The following is an 18539-nucleotide window of genomic DNA, read 5'->3' as shown; positions in this document are numbered from 1 at the left end:
ACACTCCCTCCCCCTCAGCCTTCTCCTACGTGCAGTCCCATGCAAAATAATCCTATCACTCCCTATCCATCATGCAGTCCCACAAAACAGCCCTCACAGCTGCTGTCCTTCCTCTGTAGAGCACAGAGGTACGATAGAAGAGACCACGCCCCTTCCTGTGACAATATACCTACCACGAGCAGCTCTCTGCTAAACACGATCCTCCCATCAGTTTCCTCTTCCGGTGTAACCCCGCACTGGCCACTGTCGCGACGTCATCGAGGGTCCTTCAGCGCAGCAGGATTTAGCATCGAGCAGGACCTTTGGTGGAGATGGCGCTGGCGAGGTGAGTATAGAGAGCCGAGGCTGCTAAGGCCGGACTACGGGACGTAAGCGCGGCTAGACTGGAGATGTGAGCGCTCAGTGTGTCGGAGGTTTCCTATACTTCGGCTCTGAGGTCGGTGGTTACCGTGGCCCCCACATTCTCCTAGGTAGTGCGGGCGGTAGTGGCTGCTGTATTCAGTCCAGCCCCAGTATACGAATGGGAAATAGCTGGGGCACGAAAGTGTGAGGTAGACGGGTGAGAGGACGGACTTATTAGGCAATGTAAGGGGCCCAGTCACTGATGGCTGCATAGACCGGATCCAAGGGAATAGGCCATAGACTTGTCAGGAGAGCCTTTGTGGGTGGGGTGTGGGTTATATTTGTATTACCTGGTCAGAGGCAGAAGCTAATTCTCTGAGGCCAAATCAGTTGAGGTTAGATATGGCTGATGTGTGTTGGTGACTTTGGGGTCTTTCCTGCAGAGGCTATATAGTCTTTATGTCTTTTGGGGAGGGGTTCAGGGGACCTGTCCATTGGAGGTTAGATTTAGCCAGTGGGTGAGTAATCTCGTGTTGTGTTTACATGTGAATTCACAGTTGTCATAGATACAGCAAAGTTCCTGCCACTGCACCTTATTATGGTCCTGAAAATTAGAAGTCCTCTCTGCTGTCAGTGTAACTATTATACACATTACTTCCTATTATAGTAATGGTCCATCTTCTTCTGTTTTTCTTGCAGCTTTTTACCTGCCCCTACTCAGCTTTCCCAAGATCAGCTGGAAGCTGAAGAGAAACTCCGGGCACAGAAATCTCGGCAGACTGCGCTGGTAGCATCACGCCGAGAACCTCCTCCCTATGGCCATCGTAAAGGATGGGTGCCCAGGACTCTGGAGGTAAGCATGGATGTGCGGGTTTGTCTGTGTGTGTCGGTTTTGCCTGTCTGTGTCTGCTGTTGGATTTGCTTGTCTGGTGTGTCAGATTTGCCTGTCTGTGTGTGTATCTATTTATTCTGAAACTCTCTTGTAATCTGTTCAGGATTTTGGCGATGGCGGCGCCTTCCCAGAGATTCATGTGGCTCAGTACCCTCTGGAAATGGGAAGAAAGAAGCGGATGTCCAACGCCCTAGCAGTACAGGTGGATGCTGAGGGCAAGATTAAATATGATGCCATTGCTCGTCAGGGCCAATCCAAGGATAAGGTGAGAAAAGCCCTTCTTCATGTGTTACAAAACAATCATGAGAATTGTAAAGTATGTCTGATATTGCAGAGCTCATAACACATTGTGGTGCAGATCCACGTGGATCTTACCTCTACTGCAAGAGTGATCTGCTATGTATTACTCCCATCACCCCTGTCCTCATGAACCCATCATTGTTCACAGTTCATTGCATGTTACTATCTTGCCTTGTCACGTTTTTTGTTTCAATCTTTGCTTTGTTTTTGTTTTTTCTGCACTTCAGGTCATATTCAGTAAATACACAGACCTTGTTCCTAAGGAAGTGATGGACGAAGATGACCCAGATCTCCAGAGACCAGATGAAGAGGCCATTCGAGAGGTAAAGGGGGAATATATAGTTTATCATAATAGTTCCTTGATTGTCTCTGGGTGGTGCCGCTACGCACGCACGCACACACACCCCTCTCCACGTCCCTACAGTTTGTTACAGCAATAATTCCCACACTTATTTTTCAGCTGACAGAAAAGACCAGGCAGGCACTAGATAAAGCTGTGTCCCAGAAGATTGCTGCAGCCATGCCAGTGCGGGCAGCAGACAAACTGGCACCTGCACAGTACATCCGGTGAGTGACCACTGCAATGTTATGGGGGGGGGGGGGGGGGGGGGTTGGGTTCAGATTGTGATTGTAACATGTCTTTCTCTCTCAGGTACACACCATCTCAACAAGGGGTGGCATTTAACTCTGGTGCCAAACAAAGGGTCATTCGGATGGTGGAGATGCAGAAAGACCCCATGGAACCACCTCGCTTTAAGTGAGTATTTTCTGGGTTATAGCAGATAGGATATCAGAAAATAGAATGAAATCTAATGTTTATGTTTTGTTTTAGAATAAACAAGAAGATTCCTCGAGGACCCCCATCTCCTCCAGCTCCTGTTATGCATTCTCCCAGCAGAAAGGTAGGTGCCACCTACAGGAACTGTAGGTCAAGTGGCGGCCTTCAAGCCAGATTTAGAGAGTGATGCGATTATATATTTCTTCTTCTTAAGCCACTGCACCAAAATCTGCAGTTAACCATTCTGGACCGCCCATAGACTGTATATGTCCGGATAGTGGATTTCTTGTTCTGCAAGGATGTACCAAAATTGTGCAGCTGCTGAAACAAGGAACTGACTATAACTTCAGCCAGAGGTCCCAGAGAGAAGGCAGGAAAGGTTTATTACAGTCTGCCGCAGACAAAATGAGAAGCATACCCTACCATTTCAGTTGATTCATTTTAAAGGGATCCTATCATACAAACGCTTTTTTTTTTTTTTTTTTTTTTCCTGAGTAACACATCAGAATAGCCTTAAGAGAGGCTATTCTTCTCCTACCTTTCATTGTCTTCTCTGCACCGCCGTTTACATGAAATACTGTATAAGCGGCCATTTTCTCGTGGCCTGTGGGCATAAGCAGTCTGCTCTGCCTGAGGCCTACAAGTCTGAAACCTGTGCCGGAAGAAGAGGACGTTGCTGACGAAGATGCAGGCGGCGCTGGAGAGTGTTCTCTCGCAGCATTGGGGATGCCCTCAGTGTTATGAGAGAACTCATTTGCATACTGACAAGAACCAGGATTCCTACAGAACGGCGGCGCAGAGAAGACAACACTAGGTAGGAGACAAATAGCCTTTCTTAAGGCTATTCTGACATGTTGCAAAAAAAAAAAAGGGGGTTTGTATGATAGGATCACTTTAATAAAGTGCCAAAAATACACATTCGTAGGCTACAGACACATAGCAGTGGGGAAAAAAAGACCTTGGTTGAATGGTATATGGATGATATCTGTGTGCCACCCATCTGTCAATGGACCTGTGCACTTTATCTTGTGAGCCTGAGTCACAAAACTGACAGGTATAGGACTGCTCACTGCTACATACATGGGCCCATGATAACACTTGGTCGTGTGTATAGGGCTATAGAGATGAATGGGTTGAGTCAGTCTGCTAGCCGTGAAAAATCTGGCTTGTATATTGAAATAGTACATAGTTGTGTGCATATGGCCTAAAAATAGATAAGTGTAATTTTTTGTTGTTTCCCCCCCCTCCCCATTAGTGTCTCATATTTTTCATCACTTTCCTAGCTGTGTCAGTTTTTTTTTTTTGTTTTTTTTAAAGGGGTTTTCTGGCCCCATATCAAATTTTCATACTGATTACCTGTCCGCAGGATAGGTCATTAGTATATGATCTGTCAGAGTTTGAGACATGGACCCCACGCAGATCATGCTTTTGTTGTAGATCTGTGTGGGGTCTGTGATTAGATCATCAGTATGAACATTTGATTTGGGACTTGTGAACCCCCTTAACATCTGTTTTGCATCTGTTTAACTGTCAATGAACGACAGTTTTTGGGTGTGTTGTTTTTTTGTTTGTTTTTGTTTTTTTTTTTCCCCACTTGACCCAACAGTTTTTATTGTCAGTATTGCAAACACGTCACCCAAAAAAAATGGAAGCTAAAAACTGACCCAGTAGACTTGGATCTGTCAAGCTTGAAAACATACAGCAGTATTCACTGTTAGTTAAAAGATTCCGCCCACCTCTTATTCGTCTGCACTAGAGCGCTATACTCCTCTCCCATGTTCGTTTTGGGTTTTGGCACCTTTTTATTCCCCTTCCTTATTTTATGTTTTAACTGTGTAAAGATTATTAGCAGTTTTTCTATTTTATATTTGTATTTTACATCTTTGTAGCTATATTGCAATTGTCTTTTTGCCTATATTTAATACTATTGTAATTTTTCAATAAATAATATCCAAACTAAAACAAATACTGACCCGTTCCATTGACAACTGCTAATGATGGAGTGAGCTGTACTAAGTAATTCCAGCACTGTACTGTAATGCTTCTGTGTAGAAATCTACCACCCGTCAGTGCCATGAATGCATGGTACAGCAGGCTGGTTAATGTTGAGTAACCTCTTTGCTGTTGAGTAAATAACCGCTAAAGCTGATACTTGTCCAGTTTGAAGTGTATTTGATTCAGCTTCAGATGGTTGATGTGCCTAACTCCCTTCCAGTGACCTGTCATATATATTTATTGTGTGTCTATTCTCTACAGATGACTGTGAAAGAGCAGCAGGAATGGAAGATTCCGCCATGTATCTCCAATTGGAAAAATGCCAAGGTAAGCCCCCATCTGCAGCTGAGCAGTGAAGAACAGCTAGTGATTGCAGGTTTGTCTGTCTTCATTTCTTGTGACCATTTTGTCGTTCTCCGCAGGGTTACACCATCCCACTGGACAAGCGTCTGGCTGCTGATGGCCGAGGGCTGCAGACTGTACATATCAACGAGAATTTTGCCAAATTAGCAGAAGCTCTATACATTGCAGATAGGAAAGTGAGTTTCTGACATGTATTCTTATCTCCAGTCTACTTTCCTGACCTGTTACTAAGAAGCTCTGTTGTGTTTTTTTTTTTTTGTTTTTTTGTTTTTTTTACCTTTTTAATATTTTTCTTAGGCTCGAGAAGCTGTGGAGATGAGAGCCCAAGTGGAGAGAAAGATGGCTCAAAAGGAAAAAGAGAAGAAAGAAGAGAAGCTGCGAGAGTTGGCACAGATTGCAAGAGAGCGTAGAGCTGGGATAAAGTCTCATGCAGAGAAGGGTAAATGGCAGAAAATGTGGGGGGAGGGGCAAGCTGGCCAGTATTTTGTACAGCTTGTACTATGTATTTATGTATCTTACAGAGGACAATGAAGCCAGAGAGAGGGATGAAATCCGTGATAACAGACGCAAAGAGAGGCAGCATGAACGCAACCTGTCCAGAGCAGCTCCAGATAAGAGGTGAGGTTAAGAACTCTGTTGCTGTTGGTATGCCTGTATTATTACCTGACATGAGCGAGGAGTCTATACAGCAATGTCTTATGTATCTTCACTGTCTACCAGGTCCAAGCTGCAGAGAAATGAGGACAGGGATATCAGTGAGCAGATCGCCTTAGGCATCCCAAGCCAGCGGCCTTCCGGAGAGGTTCAATACGATCAAAGGCTCTTCAATCAGAGCAGGGTACGAGCATCTTTCATATATGCACAATAAATGGGAGCAGAAATGATTGTCACAGTTACCTCTTGTCATAAATTAGGGGCCTACTTGTAGGTATCTGTGTGTCAAAATTTAAAACTAGGTTTAATTTAAAGGAATCCTATCATACAAACGCTTTTTTTTTTTTTTCTGAGTAACACATCAGAATAGCCTTAAGAAAGGCTATTCTTCTCCTACCTTTCTTTGTCTTCTCTGCACCGCTGTTTGCCTGAAATCCCGTTTTTAGTCTGGTATGCAAATGAGTTCTCTTGTATCACTGGGGGCAAGCCCCAGCGCTCAAACAGCACTGGGTGCGTCCCCAATGCTGCGAGAGAACTCTCTCCAGAGCCGCCTCCATCTTCGTCAGCAACATCCTCTTCTTCTGGCGCAGGTTTCAGACGTCTAGGCCTCGGGCAAAGCAGACTGTGCATGCCCACAGGCCATGAGAAAATGGCTGCTTATAGTACTGTGTAAGCGGCTATTTTCTCGTGGCCTGTGGGCATGCACAGTCTGCTCTGCCCGAGGCCTAGAAGTCTGAAACCTGCGCCGGAAGAAGAGGATGTTGCTGACGAAGATGGAGGCGGCTCTGGAGAGAGTTCTCTCGCAGCATTGGGGACGCACCCAGTGCTGTTTGAGCTGTCGATGAATGGCTGAAAATGAAGAAATTATATGAAATAGTGAAAAGGTTACTGTCCATAAATACCTTTAATAAAATTAGCTACACGGTAGAAAAAAAAAATTAAATCTGCTAATCTCTGCAGCACATTGCTTCATCCTTAGCAGCTGATAATATCCTGGCAGACTGTGCATGTGTATAGAGCACTGCTAATTCTATAGAAGGTGGCCTGCAGATTATGGGAAGAACCTTAAGCAGCAGCATTTATGAACAAATTAGGAATGCGTAGGACCAAGAAAATACAAAGCTCGTAAGAGATTAAGTTTCTCGACCATATTTATTATTTCTTTCAAAGATTGGTCCCACGGGTCAGGTGTCTGAGAGAGGCTCTCCCTGGCAATGCTTAGTTAGTGCATTGCTAGTATAAACTTTACAATTTTACAGGAGATGTTCCATTGTCTAGGCAGCTGGGAGACTTTGAAGGCTCTCAGGTTTGGTGGTGGTAGATTACTATTAAACTTTGCCTGTGTCATTCTCAATAGTAATATAGGGATTTTAGCATAGCCTGCAGTACTGTAGTATTGCATACTACAATGAAAATACTCAAGGTCAGACATTCCTAAAATGGTATCAACAAAACTGTCCAGCGACACAAAAAAACAAAACTCCTTACACATGGGAGGTGATTTTAAGGCAAGTTCTGCCTCCAAATTGGCTCAAAATTCAGTCTGAAACCTGCCTTCCGTTTGTTTCAATGGGAGGCAGAGGCAGGCTTTTTTTAAACTAGCATTAAAATAAAAATAACCTACTTGTTCTTCAGGCAGATTTTTGATTTAGAAACTGCATCAAAGTCCTGAATCATAAAATTTTCTTGTCAAATTCAGTATCAAGTTCCTCTGTGTGAACCAGGCCTTAGTGACTTATCCTTCATTCAATGACATGCATACAAATAATTTGTATGAGCAAATTCAATTAATTGAGCTGATTTTTGATTTTGGTTATTTTACCATTAATTGTCCAGCCCTAATTTTTAGTACGTATATCTGTTAAGCAAGCTGTGAGTATAATATATTGCTGAATGTTGAGTTGCCTCAAAATGCTTTAGCATGGCACAGAATGATTTTCTGGTTTGCTACACTCCCTATATGATGATCTGTGGATGTGTCTGTTTACAGGGATTGGACAGTGGCTTTGCAGATGGAGAGGATGAGACTTATAATGTTTACTCTCAGCCATGGAGAAGCAGCAAAGAAGTGGCACAGACAATCTACCGGCCAAAGAACAATGACTCTGAAATGTACGGCGCAGACATTGACACGCTGATGAAAAACAACAGGTGAGAGGTTTTATATTGGTAGTTATACCATACCCTTGACAAAAAAAAAAAAAAAGTCACTAAAGCTGGTTATACTTCAGACCGCTGTGGACAGAGTACCATTCTCTATTCTAACTTTTTCCACTTGGATGTGGCGTGTCGTATAAGCTGCTAGATCCTATGTCCATTTCCAGAGGCCTCTGGCAATATCTAATCTCCCACAGTAACAAAAGATTATAGATGGTTTGGCTCGTGGCCTCATAAATATTAGCCATATTGAGACACGGGATGATGCCTGCTTGTCTGAGCTGTGTGGTTTATTGTGGATCTGTCAGAAGCCTGTTTGAATGTTCATCCTGCACACTTAAGCTAATGTTACCCATATCTCCACAGGTTTGTTCCAGATAAGGATTTCTCTGGCTCTGATCGAAAGCAGCGTAGGGATGGTCCCGTACAGTTTGAAGAGGATCCGTTTGGTTTGGATAAATTCTTGGAAGAGGCCAAACAGCACGGAGGCTCTAAACGCCCATCAGACAGCGGCCGTGGCAAGGAGCATGACCATGAGGGGAAGAAACGCAGGAAGGAGTGAACAAGCCCTATATAAAAGGACTGTGAAACCTGAGATGGGTCTACTATATGTGGCCAGGGACTCGTGTATATAAATGGTGACTGGTGTCTCTGTATATATGTGGTGGGTGGCCAGGAGCTCATAAGGTACCAGCACTGGCATGATTACCTGAGGCCTGCCCTGACAGTTTGCTTCACTAGTGATCATAGAATTTTTGTCTCTGGGCTTTTTTTTTTTCTCTTCTAACAAGTGTAAATGGATGTAGGACAGTATTTGCAGAGCTCTATGATTCCAGGTGAGAAAATTGACGTTTTATTTGAACTTTTTAAAATAAACAAAAAAAAATTCCTTCAGTTCTGTGGAGATTTGCATTTACAGGTCTCTGTTCAGTGTCTGGTCAACAAGGGCCATTCTCCTCCTATATAGGGCCTGAGGCTTTTGCATAGCACTCGCCGTTCTTCACTGCAGTAATTGTAACCATGATCTAAATTGCACCTCACTCCCTAAGCCAAGGTTCTGCTGAAGTGAGTTTGTCAGGGAGTTCATCCAGTTTGGGAAGGGGGACAAATCTTGCAGCTGCTCTAGACAGTGTAAGGGCCCCATGTGGTGTATTTGCCCTGGGGGAAAAAAATGCAGTGTTTTACACTCACAGTAAAGTCTCTAGAGAATCCCACCCTCAAATGGTGGAAAAATATGTGCAGCAGGCATGCTGCAGTTTCTAAAACTGTCGCGGTTTTGGAAATTGAAGCCTGTCGATTATACCTAGAAGATTCTGTGAAAAGCGCTGTGGGAAAAATTGTGATGTATTGCTGCTGTGTTTTTTTTCACGCAGCACTTTTTATTTATTTTTTTGCTGTGTCTCGCTATGTGGGGCCTTATGCAGGAACTGCTAGTTTAGATTGAACAAATCTATAAATTACTACTTGCAGAGCACAGATCATGGTTTTATATAGGCTTCCAAAAATAGGGGGAGACATCCAAACCTCCTAGAAAGCTACTAAATATTCTGTGTGTCCACATCTCTGGCCGAGTCCAGGTACAGGGTCTCTGCAGAAGAGTCCGAAACAACCTGAAGGCTTTCATTGTAGCAGGACTCTGAACAACCGTGTTGCTCGCTGGCAGCGGAAGAAGGATCATAAATGATGAAATCAAAAATGCCTCTATCCTGCTGAAGACCTGATCAGTGTCTCCTGGTCTATAGAAACAACATTGTGGCAGGACCTGCAAGAAAGATGACATCTTCCTGTGATCCCACAGAGCCTGTGTCCTATATTGCTGAGTGACTATGACATGGGGCTACAAGGGTCATTATACTCTAAGGTTGGGGCCCCACATTGCGGAAACAAAGTTTTTTTTTTTTTTTTTTTTTTTCAGTTTTTTGAGCCAAAGCCAGGAGTGGATTGAGCAGAAGGGAGAAGTATAAAAACTTCCTATATATACCCCATTCCTTATTTAGCCATTCTTGGCTTTGGCTCAAAAAAAAACGCAATAAAATCTGCAACAAAAAAAAGCTGTGTTTCCGCAACGTGAGGCCTTAGCCTAATAATGCATCATGTGTGGAGACTGCGTTTGGGCCCATGAGTAAAATCTAGGAGGGGGGTGGTGCAGATGTTCTGTTTAGAATATTCTGTCCATATTTTTATGGGGGTGTGGGCCGAAAATGTTGGTAAAGTTCTGTTCATTATAGATCAAGTCCTATCCAGCTCCATGACAACAGAATGAATACCCCTGTACATTCTGCTATAAAATCTCCCCCATCATCTACCTTTACATAAGGTACGCGGCTCCCACCTTGGAATGCAGCCTAAATAAGGAGCATGCGCACATAACACTATCTGCAGCAGGGTGAGGGGCACTATTTTCTATGGAGTACAGGGGGCTGGCACCAGTCTATGCACGTGAGGCGAGGACGCCAACATTATCAGACTGCAGAGTGGAAAAATCTCCGTCACTGCTCTCTCACCTCCCAAACTATAATCGGAGGTAAACAGGCACGTGACCTCTGAACTATTCTCTATGTGCCGCCATCTTGCGCTGTTTGACCTCTGACCCCAGTGACGCTAAACGGAAGTGGAGACAAGATGGCTGCGCCCTGTTCTCGGCGTGAAGATGTCGGCGGCGGTGCTGGAGCAGGGAGAAGACGCCTTCCGCAAGATTTTTCGCTTCTACAGAAGGAAGAACCCGCCGGCTGACCTAAGTGGGGTGTTAGAGTTCCGTCCCGGAGAGTCCAGAGTCAGTAGTATGGATAGCTTGTGCTTAATGGCATCCTCTCACATCGTGTGTTCCCGAGAGCACGTCCCAATTTCTCACCTCTTTCTATGCAATGACCTATTGTAGTTTCTCAGTGTGACCCTCCCTCTGCAGTCACAGCAGTTACTTTCCTTCTGGTCGCGGATTTTTATGTTTAATAAAGTCTGATCTTCTGCTGTCACTCAAACCTATAATAAATGCCACACAAAACATGTGACATATTGCAGACCACCCCCCAAAGCCTTCCCCAGTCTGCTGAGGTACAAGCCCCTGCAAAGGTCATAGTGGTTAGATTGTGACTCTATGTGAAGGCTGTGTTCCCCTCAAATGAGGGGGCTCAGAGTCCCAGGGCTGAGCAGTTATGGCCCCAGTCACGATTGAGTATTATTTCAGGGCATTCCCCTTTGTACCTGACACACCCCTCCCCCCATTTATATGTTGTGTCCTGCCACTGATTTTGGATAGGATACAATTAGTGACAGATCCTTTAGCGAATGGCAGTGTGAGACAGGATGACATAGATGTAAAATAATTGATGTGAGTAATTTCGCAACAATTAATTAAGCTGAAGCCCAGTTCACATCTGCGTTCGGTATTCCATTCGGGAAGTCTACATGGGGACCCCCCCAAATGGAATACTGAACGCATTGACAAGTGATGAGCTTATGAGAGAACACGGATCCCATAGACTATAATGGGGTCCGTGTGTTTTTCGCGTGCTGTCCGCATGAGTCATGCGGAGAGAAAAGTACTTCATGAACTACTTTCCTGCCTGACTCTTGTAGATAGCACGTGGAAAACACACGGACCCCATTAGGATTCCACATCAAAATCCGCCTGCTAAACTGTCTCCCATTCATTTCAATGGGAGTCGCTCGCTTCTTTTTTTCCACTAGTGGTTTTTTTCAGCTAGCGAGAAAAAGAAGCAATGTGCCCTTTCTTCCTGTGGCTGAGTGAGCTGCGGCTCCTCCCAATTAGGCCCATTCATTTGGGTCTAATCAGCATGGGATGCTGATGAACTGCATCAGCATCCCATTGCGTCTAGCCACTCAGAGAAATCACATGAACTGTGAACTGACCCTTATAGTCTATGGGGCCCGCGTGCTTTCATTGCTCACCGCTTGTTAATGCATTCAGTATTACATTCAGGGGGTCCTCATGCAGACTCCCAGAATGGAATGCCAAATGCAGATGTGAGCCAGCCCTACCTGAGGGCCACCCTTCCCATCTGAACTTCAGGAGGGGCATGCTTTAATAGTACCACATACTGTATGATAACTCATTGTCCTTCTTATGCCCCTTCCTTAGATGACACTTTCTCACCTTAAGTTGACTACAGGTAGTTGTGTTTTTGTTTTCTCTGCAGCTGAAGCCAGTGGAGTTGCGTGTCAGTGCAGTCTCTGACCAGGATGCGGGCCTACTGGGTTTGCAGCCACTGCATCAGTGGTCAGCATATCATGTGGATGGCTATCCAGGTATGAACAGAGGTTTGGTGAGTGTTTGTGTGATCCTTTTTTTTTGGGGGGGGAATCCTACTCTTGAATGATGCAGTAATTTTGAATTTTAGGCAGAAACCCCACTTTGCGGAAATGCAGCTTTTTTTTGTTTCAGATTTTACTGCAATTTGTGAACCAGTCAGTAGAGGATTAAGCAGAAGAGAGAATTCTAAGTAATTCCTACATATTTAACAATCCTTTTGTAGCCATTCTTTGCTTTGGTTCAAAAAAACGCAGCTAAATTTTTCAGCAAAAAAAAAAGCTGCGTTTCTGCAGTGGGGGGTCTCAGTATTGAAGGGGTTTTCTGGGCAAATGAGATTGATGACCTTTCCGTAGGTTAGGTCACTAATACCAGGACACCACCGATCAGCTGTTCTCAGCAGGCATTATACGGAGAACAGAAGTGGATAGCACTTTCTCCATGTGGTGTCTGTGCTAAATTACTGCAGCTCATCTCCTATACAAGTGAATGGGAGCTGAGCTATAGTAACTTTGTACAGCCACCACATGGAGAACAGGGCTGTCTGCTTCTGGTCTCCGTAAAGTGGCTGATCTCATATTGATGGGCTATCCTAATTAATATGATCTGTCCAGAAAAGAGGAAGATGTTAGGGGGAGATGGGGATTAGGCAGCTTCAGTGGCAACCCATAGCTTTGTCTGGCTGGCATGAAAAAAGTCCAGCGATGCCCTCCTGTCCTTGCTGTTCCCCGCCTTCATCATCTTTTCTTCCGGAATGAAGAAGTTCGTGAGCGTACTGCGCATGCGCTGTACGCTCTCGTAGTTCTAAGGGGTACTTAGAACTACAACAAAAATGGCGCCGACGCGTGCGCAGTAGCGTATATGTGGGGCTCATACAGCATAATTTTGCTGATAGAGCCCCTTTAAGGGAATGGTTTGATATGGGTAGAACAGGCGAGGGAGGATGTTCGTTTTGATTCTATTTATCCAACCTAATCAGGAAATGTCTTTACTCTAACAAAAAGCGAGGACTCGCTAGAAAGCATGAAGGAGGGGGTACACCAAGATATTTAATCGCCTTGGACTGCTAAGTGAAGGAGTATGAGGTTTAGAGGGTAGTTATTATAGCTGGGTCGAGGAAGATGCCCATGACCACACTCTTAGAGATCTTGTAGTACTATGAAAATTATATCCCCTGATGGTGGCCATGAGCAAGGGGAGGGAGCTCTTTGGTTGTGTTATGTATAGCAGTACATCATAGGCAAACACTGAGCATTTATTTCCTGGTCCCCTGCCTGAGCAGCCCTTATATCTTGTTAATATTTTTATTATTCTGCTGGGAAGTATGTTTGGGAAAATATTCAAGAACTAACCAAATTCGAAGGTCAGCTCAGTTAATGTGAACATGATAATATTGTTTATTTCCGTTATTTTGCTTCCGTACCATCCTGTCTCAGAACGCCATTGGCTAAATGATATGTTACTAACTGTACGCTATCCAATTAGATTGCTGATACCTGAATAAACTAAACCAAAATTCACTGGCATGGTCCTATTGGGTGTGTGACAATTTGACCTGTCTCTAGGTTTCCTCTTCATCGTTAACCCCTTCTTGCCTGGTTGGCAGCATCGCTGGGTGCGGCAATGTCTGAAAGTGTATCCACGGAAACCCAATGTATGTAACCTGGATTTACACATGAACCTGGACAGTGCAAGCGATCTGTGGAGCAGCAGCCATGCCCAGTTGCGGTGAGATGCACACTACTGCCCATTACATCCTCACATCTCATTGGTTGTTGTAGACTTTGACTCTACTTACTGTCCTCACACAGGAACAGATCTTCTCAGAAACGTAGTGAAAAAACTCTGCTGGAGAAGCTTCGATGGGTGACGGTTGGCTTCCATTATAACTGGGAAACAAAGGTTAGTGTTCTGTGCTGCAGAAAGCTGCCATGGATGATATTTTATATCTTTGTACCTCTATAAGCTTTATCAGGGCCTATAAATATCTTAGAAAGGATTCCTTTATCACCTCTGTTAGTTAATATGAAAAAAAGAAAAAAACTTGCAAGTCTTCAGTGGGTGATACCTTTTTTAATAGCTAACCATTAAAAAAGGTATCACCCACTGAAGACTTGCAAGTTTTTTGGTTTTTTATATTTCATAACCACTGGCTAACACAGTACGAGAACAAACATTTTCCTCTGTTAGCTAGTGAGTTTTGCATAGACATACTGCAATATCATTCATTTCACTAGGTAGACACTCCAGTGTCAGAGTAAATGGACTCCTCACTTGTAATAAATTATACTTGAAGCAAGGTCAGAGTGGTGGTAGTGTTATGAGAAGGAGTGGTCTTAAGAGATTTCTTTTTTTTTTTTCCCCTCTTTGCAGAAATATTACAGAGAGCATCAGAGCCCATTCCCTGTGGACTTGGCAGAGCTATCACGCTGTGTGTCTCTTGCCTGCGGCTTTCCCAGCTTCAAGGCTGAGGCTGGGATCCTCAACTACTACCATATGGACTCATCGCTGGGCATCCATGTGGATGAGTCTGAACTGGACCACAGCAGTCCACTTCTGTCATTCAGGTTAGACCATCTAGTCATGTGTACCTAGCTGTAGACCTACAAGGATAAATTCAGGGTTGCCTATGACCATTACTATACTACCATTAGTGCCCATTAATGTTATCCTATGACAGATGACAGAAACAGACTAATGAACTGTTATCACGGTAGTGTGAACATAGCTTAAGGGTATTTTGAAGTATTTACATTTGGACTAATGAGTTTCAGAGGTGTATGTTAATAAGCTAAGATGAGGACACATCAGTATTTGGACAGCACCAGATTTCAAGGGGTATTCCAATCTCACAGATCTATGGCATATCTAGAGGGTGTCATAGATGCAGGTCCCACGTTTTAAGAATGGGGATCCCTGACCCTCTTCTTATGGCTGCTAAGAATGGAGAGTTTGTCATGCATGTGGAGTTTCCTTCATGCGTGTCCGGGGAGTTCTAAAAACATAAAGGCTGCATTTATACTACTAGATCTTGTCCCCCAGAAATGCCAGCTCGCTAGACGCAGGTTGATCGGTACTCCTTTTCATTGGCCTAATTAAAATAGGCTTAAAGGGGTTGTCCAGGCTAAATTTTTTAACTTTAAAGAGATCATATCATTGGATACCCTTTTTTCTCTGACTAACATGAAGCCTTAAGAAAGGCTATTCTTCTTCGCGCTGCCGTTCAGTAGAAATCCGGGTTTTCTTTGGTGTGCAGATGAGTTCTTTCGCAGCACTGGGAGCGGTCCCCAGCGCTTAAACAGCACTGGGGCAACCCCAATGCTATGAGAGAAATCTCCAGCAACGCCTCTATCTTCTTCTGGAACGCCCTCTCCCTGTGTCTTCTTCCGTCCTGGGTTTCAATCTTCTAGACATGCGAAGTCGGCTCTGCCATCGAGCCTCAGGCAGAGCCGAGTTGCTCCGTTGTCTTCCCACGCTTCCCGGTTCGTTTGCTCTCCCTGGTCTCTTCCGACATTGTGCTGAATCTGCTGATTGGCCTCAGCAGTCACATGACCGCTGAGGCCAATCAGCGGCCTCAGGAAGAGGACCCGTGATATTGGGGTAGTGACATTCAGGGCCTTCGCTGATTAGCCTCATTGGTCACATGCCTGCTGAAGCCGCTGATTGGCTTCAGCATAACGCCGGAAGACGCATCTGGAGCACATGACAAGGGAGGCATAAGAAAACAACAACCCCTTTAATGAAGGGCACGATCTTTGGGGCTGTGATCATTTCTTTCCCCATTCAGTTGCATGGATTATCAGTAGCACTGTCCTTAGTACTCAGTAATGTTCTGACTGTGTTTTGCAGCTTTTATCCTGCATAAAAGATATGATCAGCCAACCAGCAAGCTCGCTATTCAGCTGATCAACTACATTATTACTTACAGTCTTAAGAGTGTTAACACACTATTAGACAGCCTGATATTCAGGGATATTATTGGCAACCAGCACTACTAACAATGCTTGTTGCCAATAATTGTGTGGCTATAGCATCATCCCGTTCCCAACCACTAGTGTTTAATTTCTTTACATAGATCACTGATAGAGAGTAACATAAAACTTAACTTTTAATTATTAAAATGATAAATGAATTGTAAACGTGATAAATTCAAGAGAGTGAACATTTAGAATATAATGGGTGTTCACATTTGATTTATCCTGAGTATTTGCAGCAGCACTTAATGTATATTTATTCAAAGAGGCATATTTACCTATAATTTAGCTGAAGTCACTCAGATGTTTGCTAATTAAAAGAGTGAATTCTACTATTTGTGGCAAGCGCTCTGTACATACTGTAATAATAGAGGCTTGCATAGCTTACCTAGAAAATAATATTATATATAGGCAAGTGATAAATTCATAGGGTGTAGACTAAAATTAGCTATCACTTGCCTATATATAATATTCTTTTCTAGGTAACCTATGCAAGCCTCTATTGTTACAGTATGTACAGAGCGCTTGCCACAAATAGTAGTATTCACTCTTTTAATTAGCAAACATCTGAGTGACTTGAACTAAATATAATAATATAATAATAATCAAATGAGGAATGTTCTGCTGTTAATAGCGTGGAGCATTTTCTAGTTGTGCGAGTGTTCTGCCTTCCTGAACTATTTATTTCTTGTGTCCTTGCACAGCACCAGCCTTCACAGTGAGGACTAGTAACCCCTCTTACTGTTGTTGTTTATTTGTGTTTTTTTATTATTATTTCTCTCATTTCTTGTTATTTCAGCTTTGGGCAGTCCAGTATATTTCTGCTGGGTGGTCTTAGCAGAGAGATAGCCCCTACCCCCATGATGATGCACAGCGGTGACATCATGGTAATGTCTGGTGCCAGCCGCCTACTGTACCATGCAGTGCCACGGATCTTGCGCCATCCCAGAGGGAGTGCCTTGCCACCCTGCCTCTCTGTGCCTCCATGCAATAATGACTCCAGCCCTGTTATAGAGCCATGCTCACCATCTGATTGGGAGGTATGCAAGTCATACCTGCAGTCCTCCCGCATTAATATGACTGTGCGACAAGTCCTTGAAGAGGGTGGTAGCTTTCCTGAGGAGGGTGACACACATGGCAGGGAAATGACCAAGGAAGACTCTTACTACAGTGAAGACAACGAGACACAGGGCACGGAAGAGCAAGGACTCACAAAACGCATGAAAACTGAAGAGCAGGACTAAATGCAGAACAGATTTTATCATATATATAATTTTTTTTTGCTGCTGGTTTGAATTCAGTTGTGTTCTGCCCTGCCTACAAGCCACCATTATTCTTTACAAGTGTTGATTTATTCAAGTTGAATTTTATAGGTAATGGGTAGACTTTTAACAGAGGAAAAGTTAAAACGTAGATTTTATACCCTGCCTCATAGTGCTGTTGGTTTAGTGGTGGTCATCATAGAGTGTAATCTGGACTCAGCAGGCATATTTAGCAAAACCAATACAGTACTTTGACGGTTTTTTGCATCAAAATGTATGGTGCACATTAAGTATGACATACTTATGAATAAAGTGCACTAAAAAACAAAAACATAATGCTAGCTAAACACTTCAAATTCGTAGAACGAACTACCTAGTCAACATATTTATTGATAAAAGTATAAAATGGTGCAAACTTAGGGAAGATTCGTGTACTATGGTAAGAATAATGATAATGAAATAATAATTAAATTTTTTTTTCCCCTGGTGCTTTGTATATTTCCTGGTTCAAGATGGTCCTGATTGTTTTTGGGCTCCAGTATGGCATTTTGAGTCCCAGAATGGCTTTTCTATCATTCTTAGTCACAGCATGGCTCCCCTCTTGTTCTTGGTCCTCAGCATGGTATCCCTTTAACCGCTTCCCGACATCTGCCATACTATTACGGCGGATGCCGGGTGTCTACTGTTTTATATAGTAGACACCCAGCACTAATGCATACGATCAATGCCTGTACCAATCGCAAGCATTAACCCCTCCGGTACCTCGGTCACAGCTGACCAAGTCGCCATTTTTCCGGCGGCGTGTGAGTGCTGCCATTTTTCCTGCGATAGCTGGCACCCGGAGTAAGCTCTGGGGCAGGCGTCATGTTGCTATGAAAGCCGGGAGCCTTGTGAAGGCTCTCCAGCCTGTCATTCTATTTCTTTTATTGCAGGCTACGCTAGGTACCCTGCAGTAGAAGCCCCTGTATTTTAGCAATAGCATTGTAATGCATTGCATTAGTGATCAGACCCCCTTGGGTTCAAGATCTAACAAATCCAAAAAATTAAAAATTTTAAATCACCCCCGCTTTCCCTAAAAAGTACTTTAATACTGTGAAACACATTAGGTATCCCTGTGTCTGAAAACACCCTCTCTACAAATCTATAAAAATATTTTTCCAGTACGTTACACACCGCAGCAGGGAAAAAATAGTCAAAAGTGCCAAGCCCTTGTTTTTTCACTGTTTTACCTCTGATAAAAATTTGATTAAAAAGCGATCAAAGCAATAGCAATTCCCAAAAATGGTAAACTAAAGTGTGCACCCAGCCGCGCAAAAAAAGACACCCTATGCATTCCCGTACATGGAAGTATAAAAAAGTTATGGGTCTCAGAAAATGGCGACTTTTAGAAGAAAAAAAATTTAACACCATTTTGAATTTTTGTTAAGGGGTTCAAATGTAAATCAAACCATATAATTTTTTTTCCAGCTTCCCAGTACATTATACAGAACAATTAATGGTGGCATCATGAAGAAAAATGTATCCCGCAAACATTAAGATCTCATAAGCATCTGAG

The 18539-nt window shown here is 43.6% G+C and overlaps 2 protein-coding genes across 2 annotated transcripts; both read left to right on the top strand.

Annotated features, from left to right (window-relative positions):
- The first annotated feature begins 228 nt into the window (after positions 1-228).
- On the top strand, positions 229-8375 carry SNW1 (SNW domain containing 1). The gene is made up of 14 exons (XM_075282333.1): positions 229-325; positions 1042-1195; positions 1338-1499; positions 1762-1857; positions 1995-2101; positions 2187-2291; positions 2367-2436; positions 4569-4634; positions 4730-4846; positions 4968-5109; positions 5192-5288; positions 5391-5508; positions 7315-7475; positions 7848-8375. The coding sequence occupies exons 1-14, from the start codon at positions 312-314 to the stop codon at positions 8041-8043; spliced, it is 1605 nt and encodes a 534-aa protein (XP_075138434.1). The 5' UTR covers positions 229-311; the 3' UTR covers positions 8044-8375.
- Positions 8376-10098: 1723 nt separating this feature from the next.
- ALKBH1 (alkB homolog 1, histone H2A dioxygenase) lies at positions 10099-17398 on the top strand. Its single transcript, XM_075282364.1, has 6 exons — positions 10099-10254; positions 11639-11747; positions 13314-13476; positions 13560-13650; positions 14122-14315; positions 16522-17398. Exons 1-6 carry the CDS (start codon positions 10132-10134, stop codon positions 16964-16966), a joined length of 1125 nt encoding a protein of 374 aa, XP_075138465.1. The 5' UTR covers positions 10099-10131; the 3' UTR covers positions 16967-17398.
- Positions 17399-18539: the final 1141 nt, after the last annotated feature.

The sequence above is a fragment of the Leptodactylus fuscus genome, chromosome 7 (assembly GCF_031893055.1).
Source record: "Leptodactylus fuscus isolate aLepFus1 chromosome 7, aLepFus1.hap2, whole genome shotgun sequence".
Classification (NCBI taxonomy): Eukaryota; Metazoa; Chordata; class Amphibia; order Anura; family Leptodactylidae; genus Leptodactylus; species Leptodactylus fuscus.
The sequence above is the reverse complement of the archived record's forward strand: the minus strand, read 5'-3'. Positions and strand labels throughout refer to the sequence as shown.

What these genes read in the sequence shown, in the direction of transcription:
- SNW1 (XM_075282333.1), top strand. An exon ending in AGGGCCAATCCAAGGATAAG is followed by an intron (nt 1,500 to 1,761) that starts GTGAGAAAAGCC and finishes TCTGCACTTCAG; the next exon opens with GTCATATTCAGTAAATACAC. An exon ending in ATGGAACCACCTCGCTTTAA is followed by an intron (nt 2,292 to 2,366) that starts GTGAGTATTTTC and finishes GTTTTGTTTTAG; the next exon opens with AATAAACAAGAAGATTCCTC.
- ALKBH1 (XM_075282364.1), top strand. Translation starts at nt 10,132, where the DNA reads ATGTCGGCGGCGGTGCTGGAGCAGGGAGAAGACGCCTTCCGCAAGATT. An exon ending in TCCGTCCCGGAGAGTCCAGA is followed by an intron (nt 10,255 to 11,638) that starts GTCAGTAGTATG and finishes TTTTCTCTGCAG; the next exon opens with CTGAAGCCAGTGGAGTTGCG. An exon ending in AGCAGCCATGCCCAGTTGCG is followed by an intron (nt 13,477 to 13,559) that starts GTGAGATGCACA and finishes GTCCTCACACAG; the next exon opens with GAACAGATCTTCTCAGAAAC.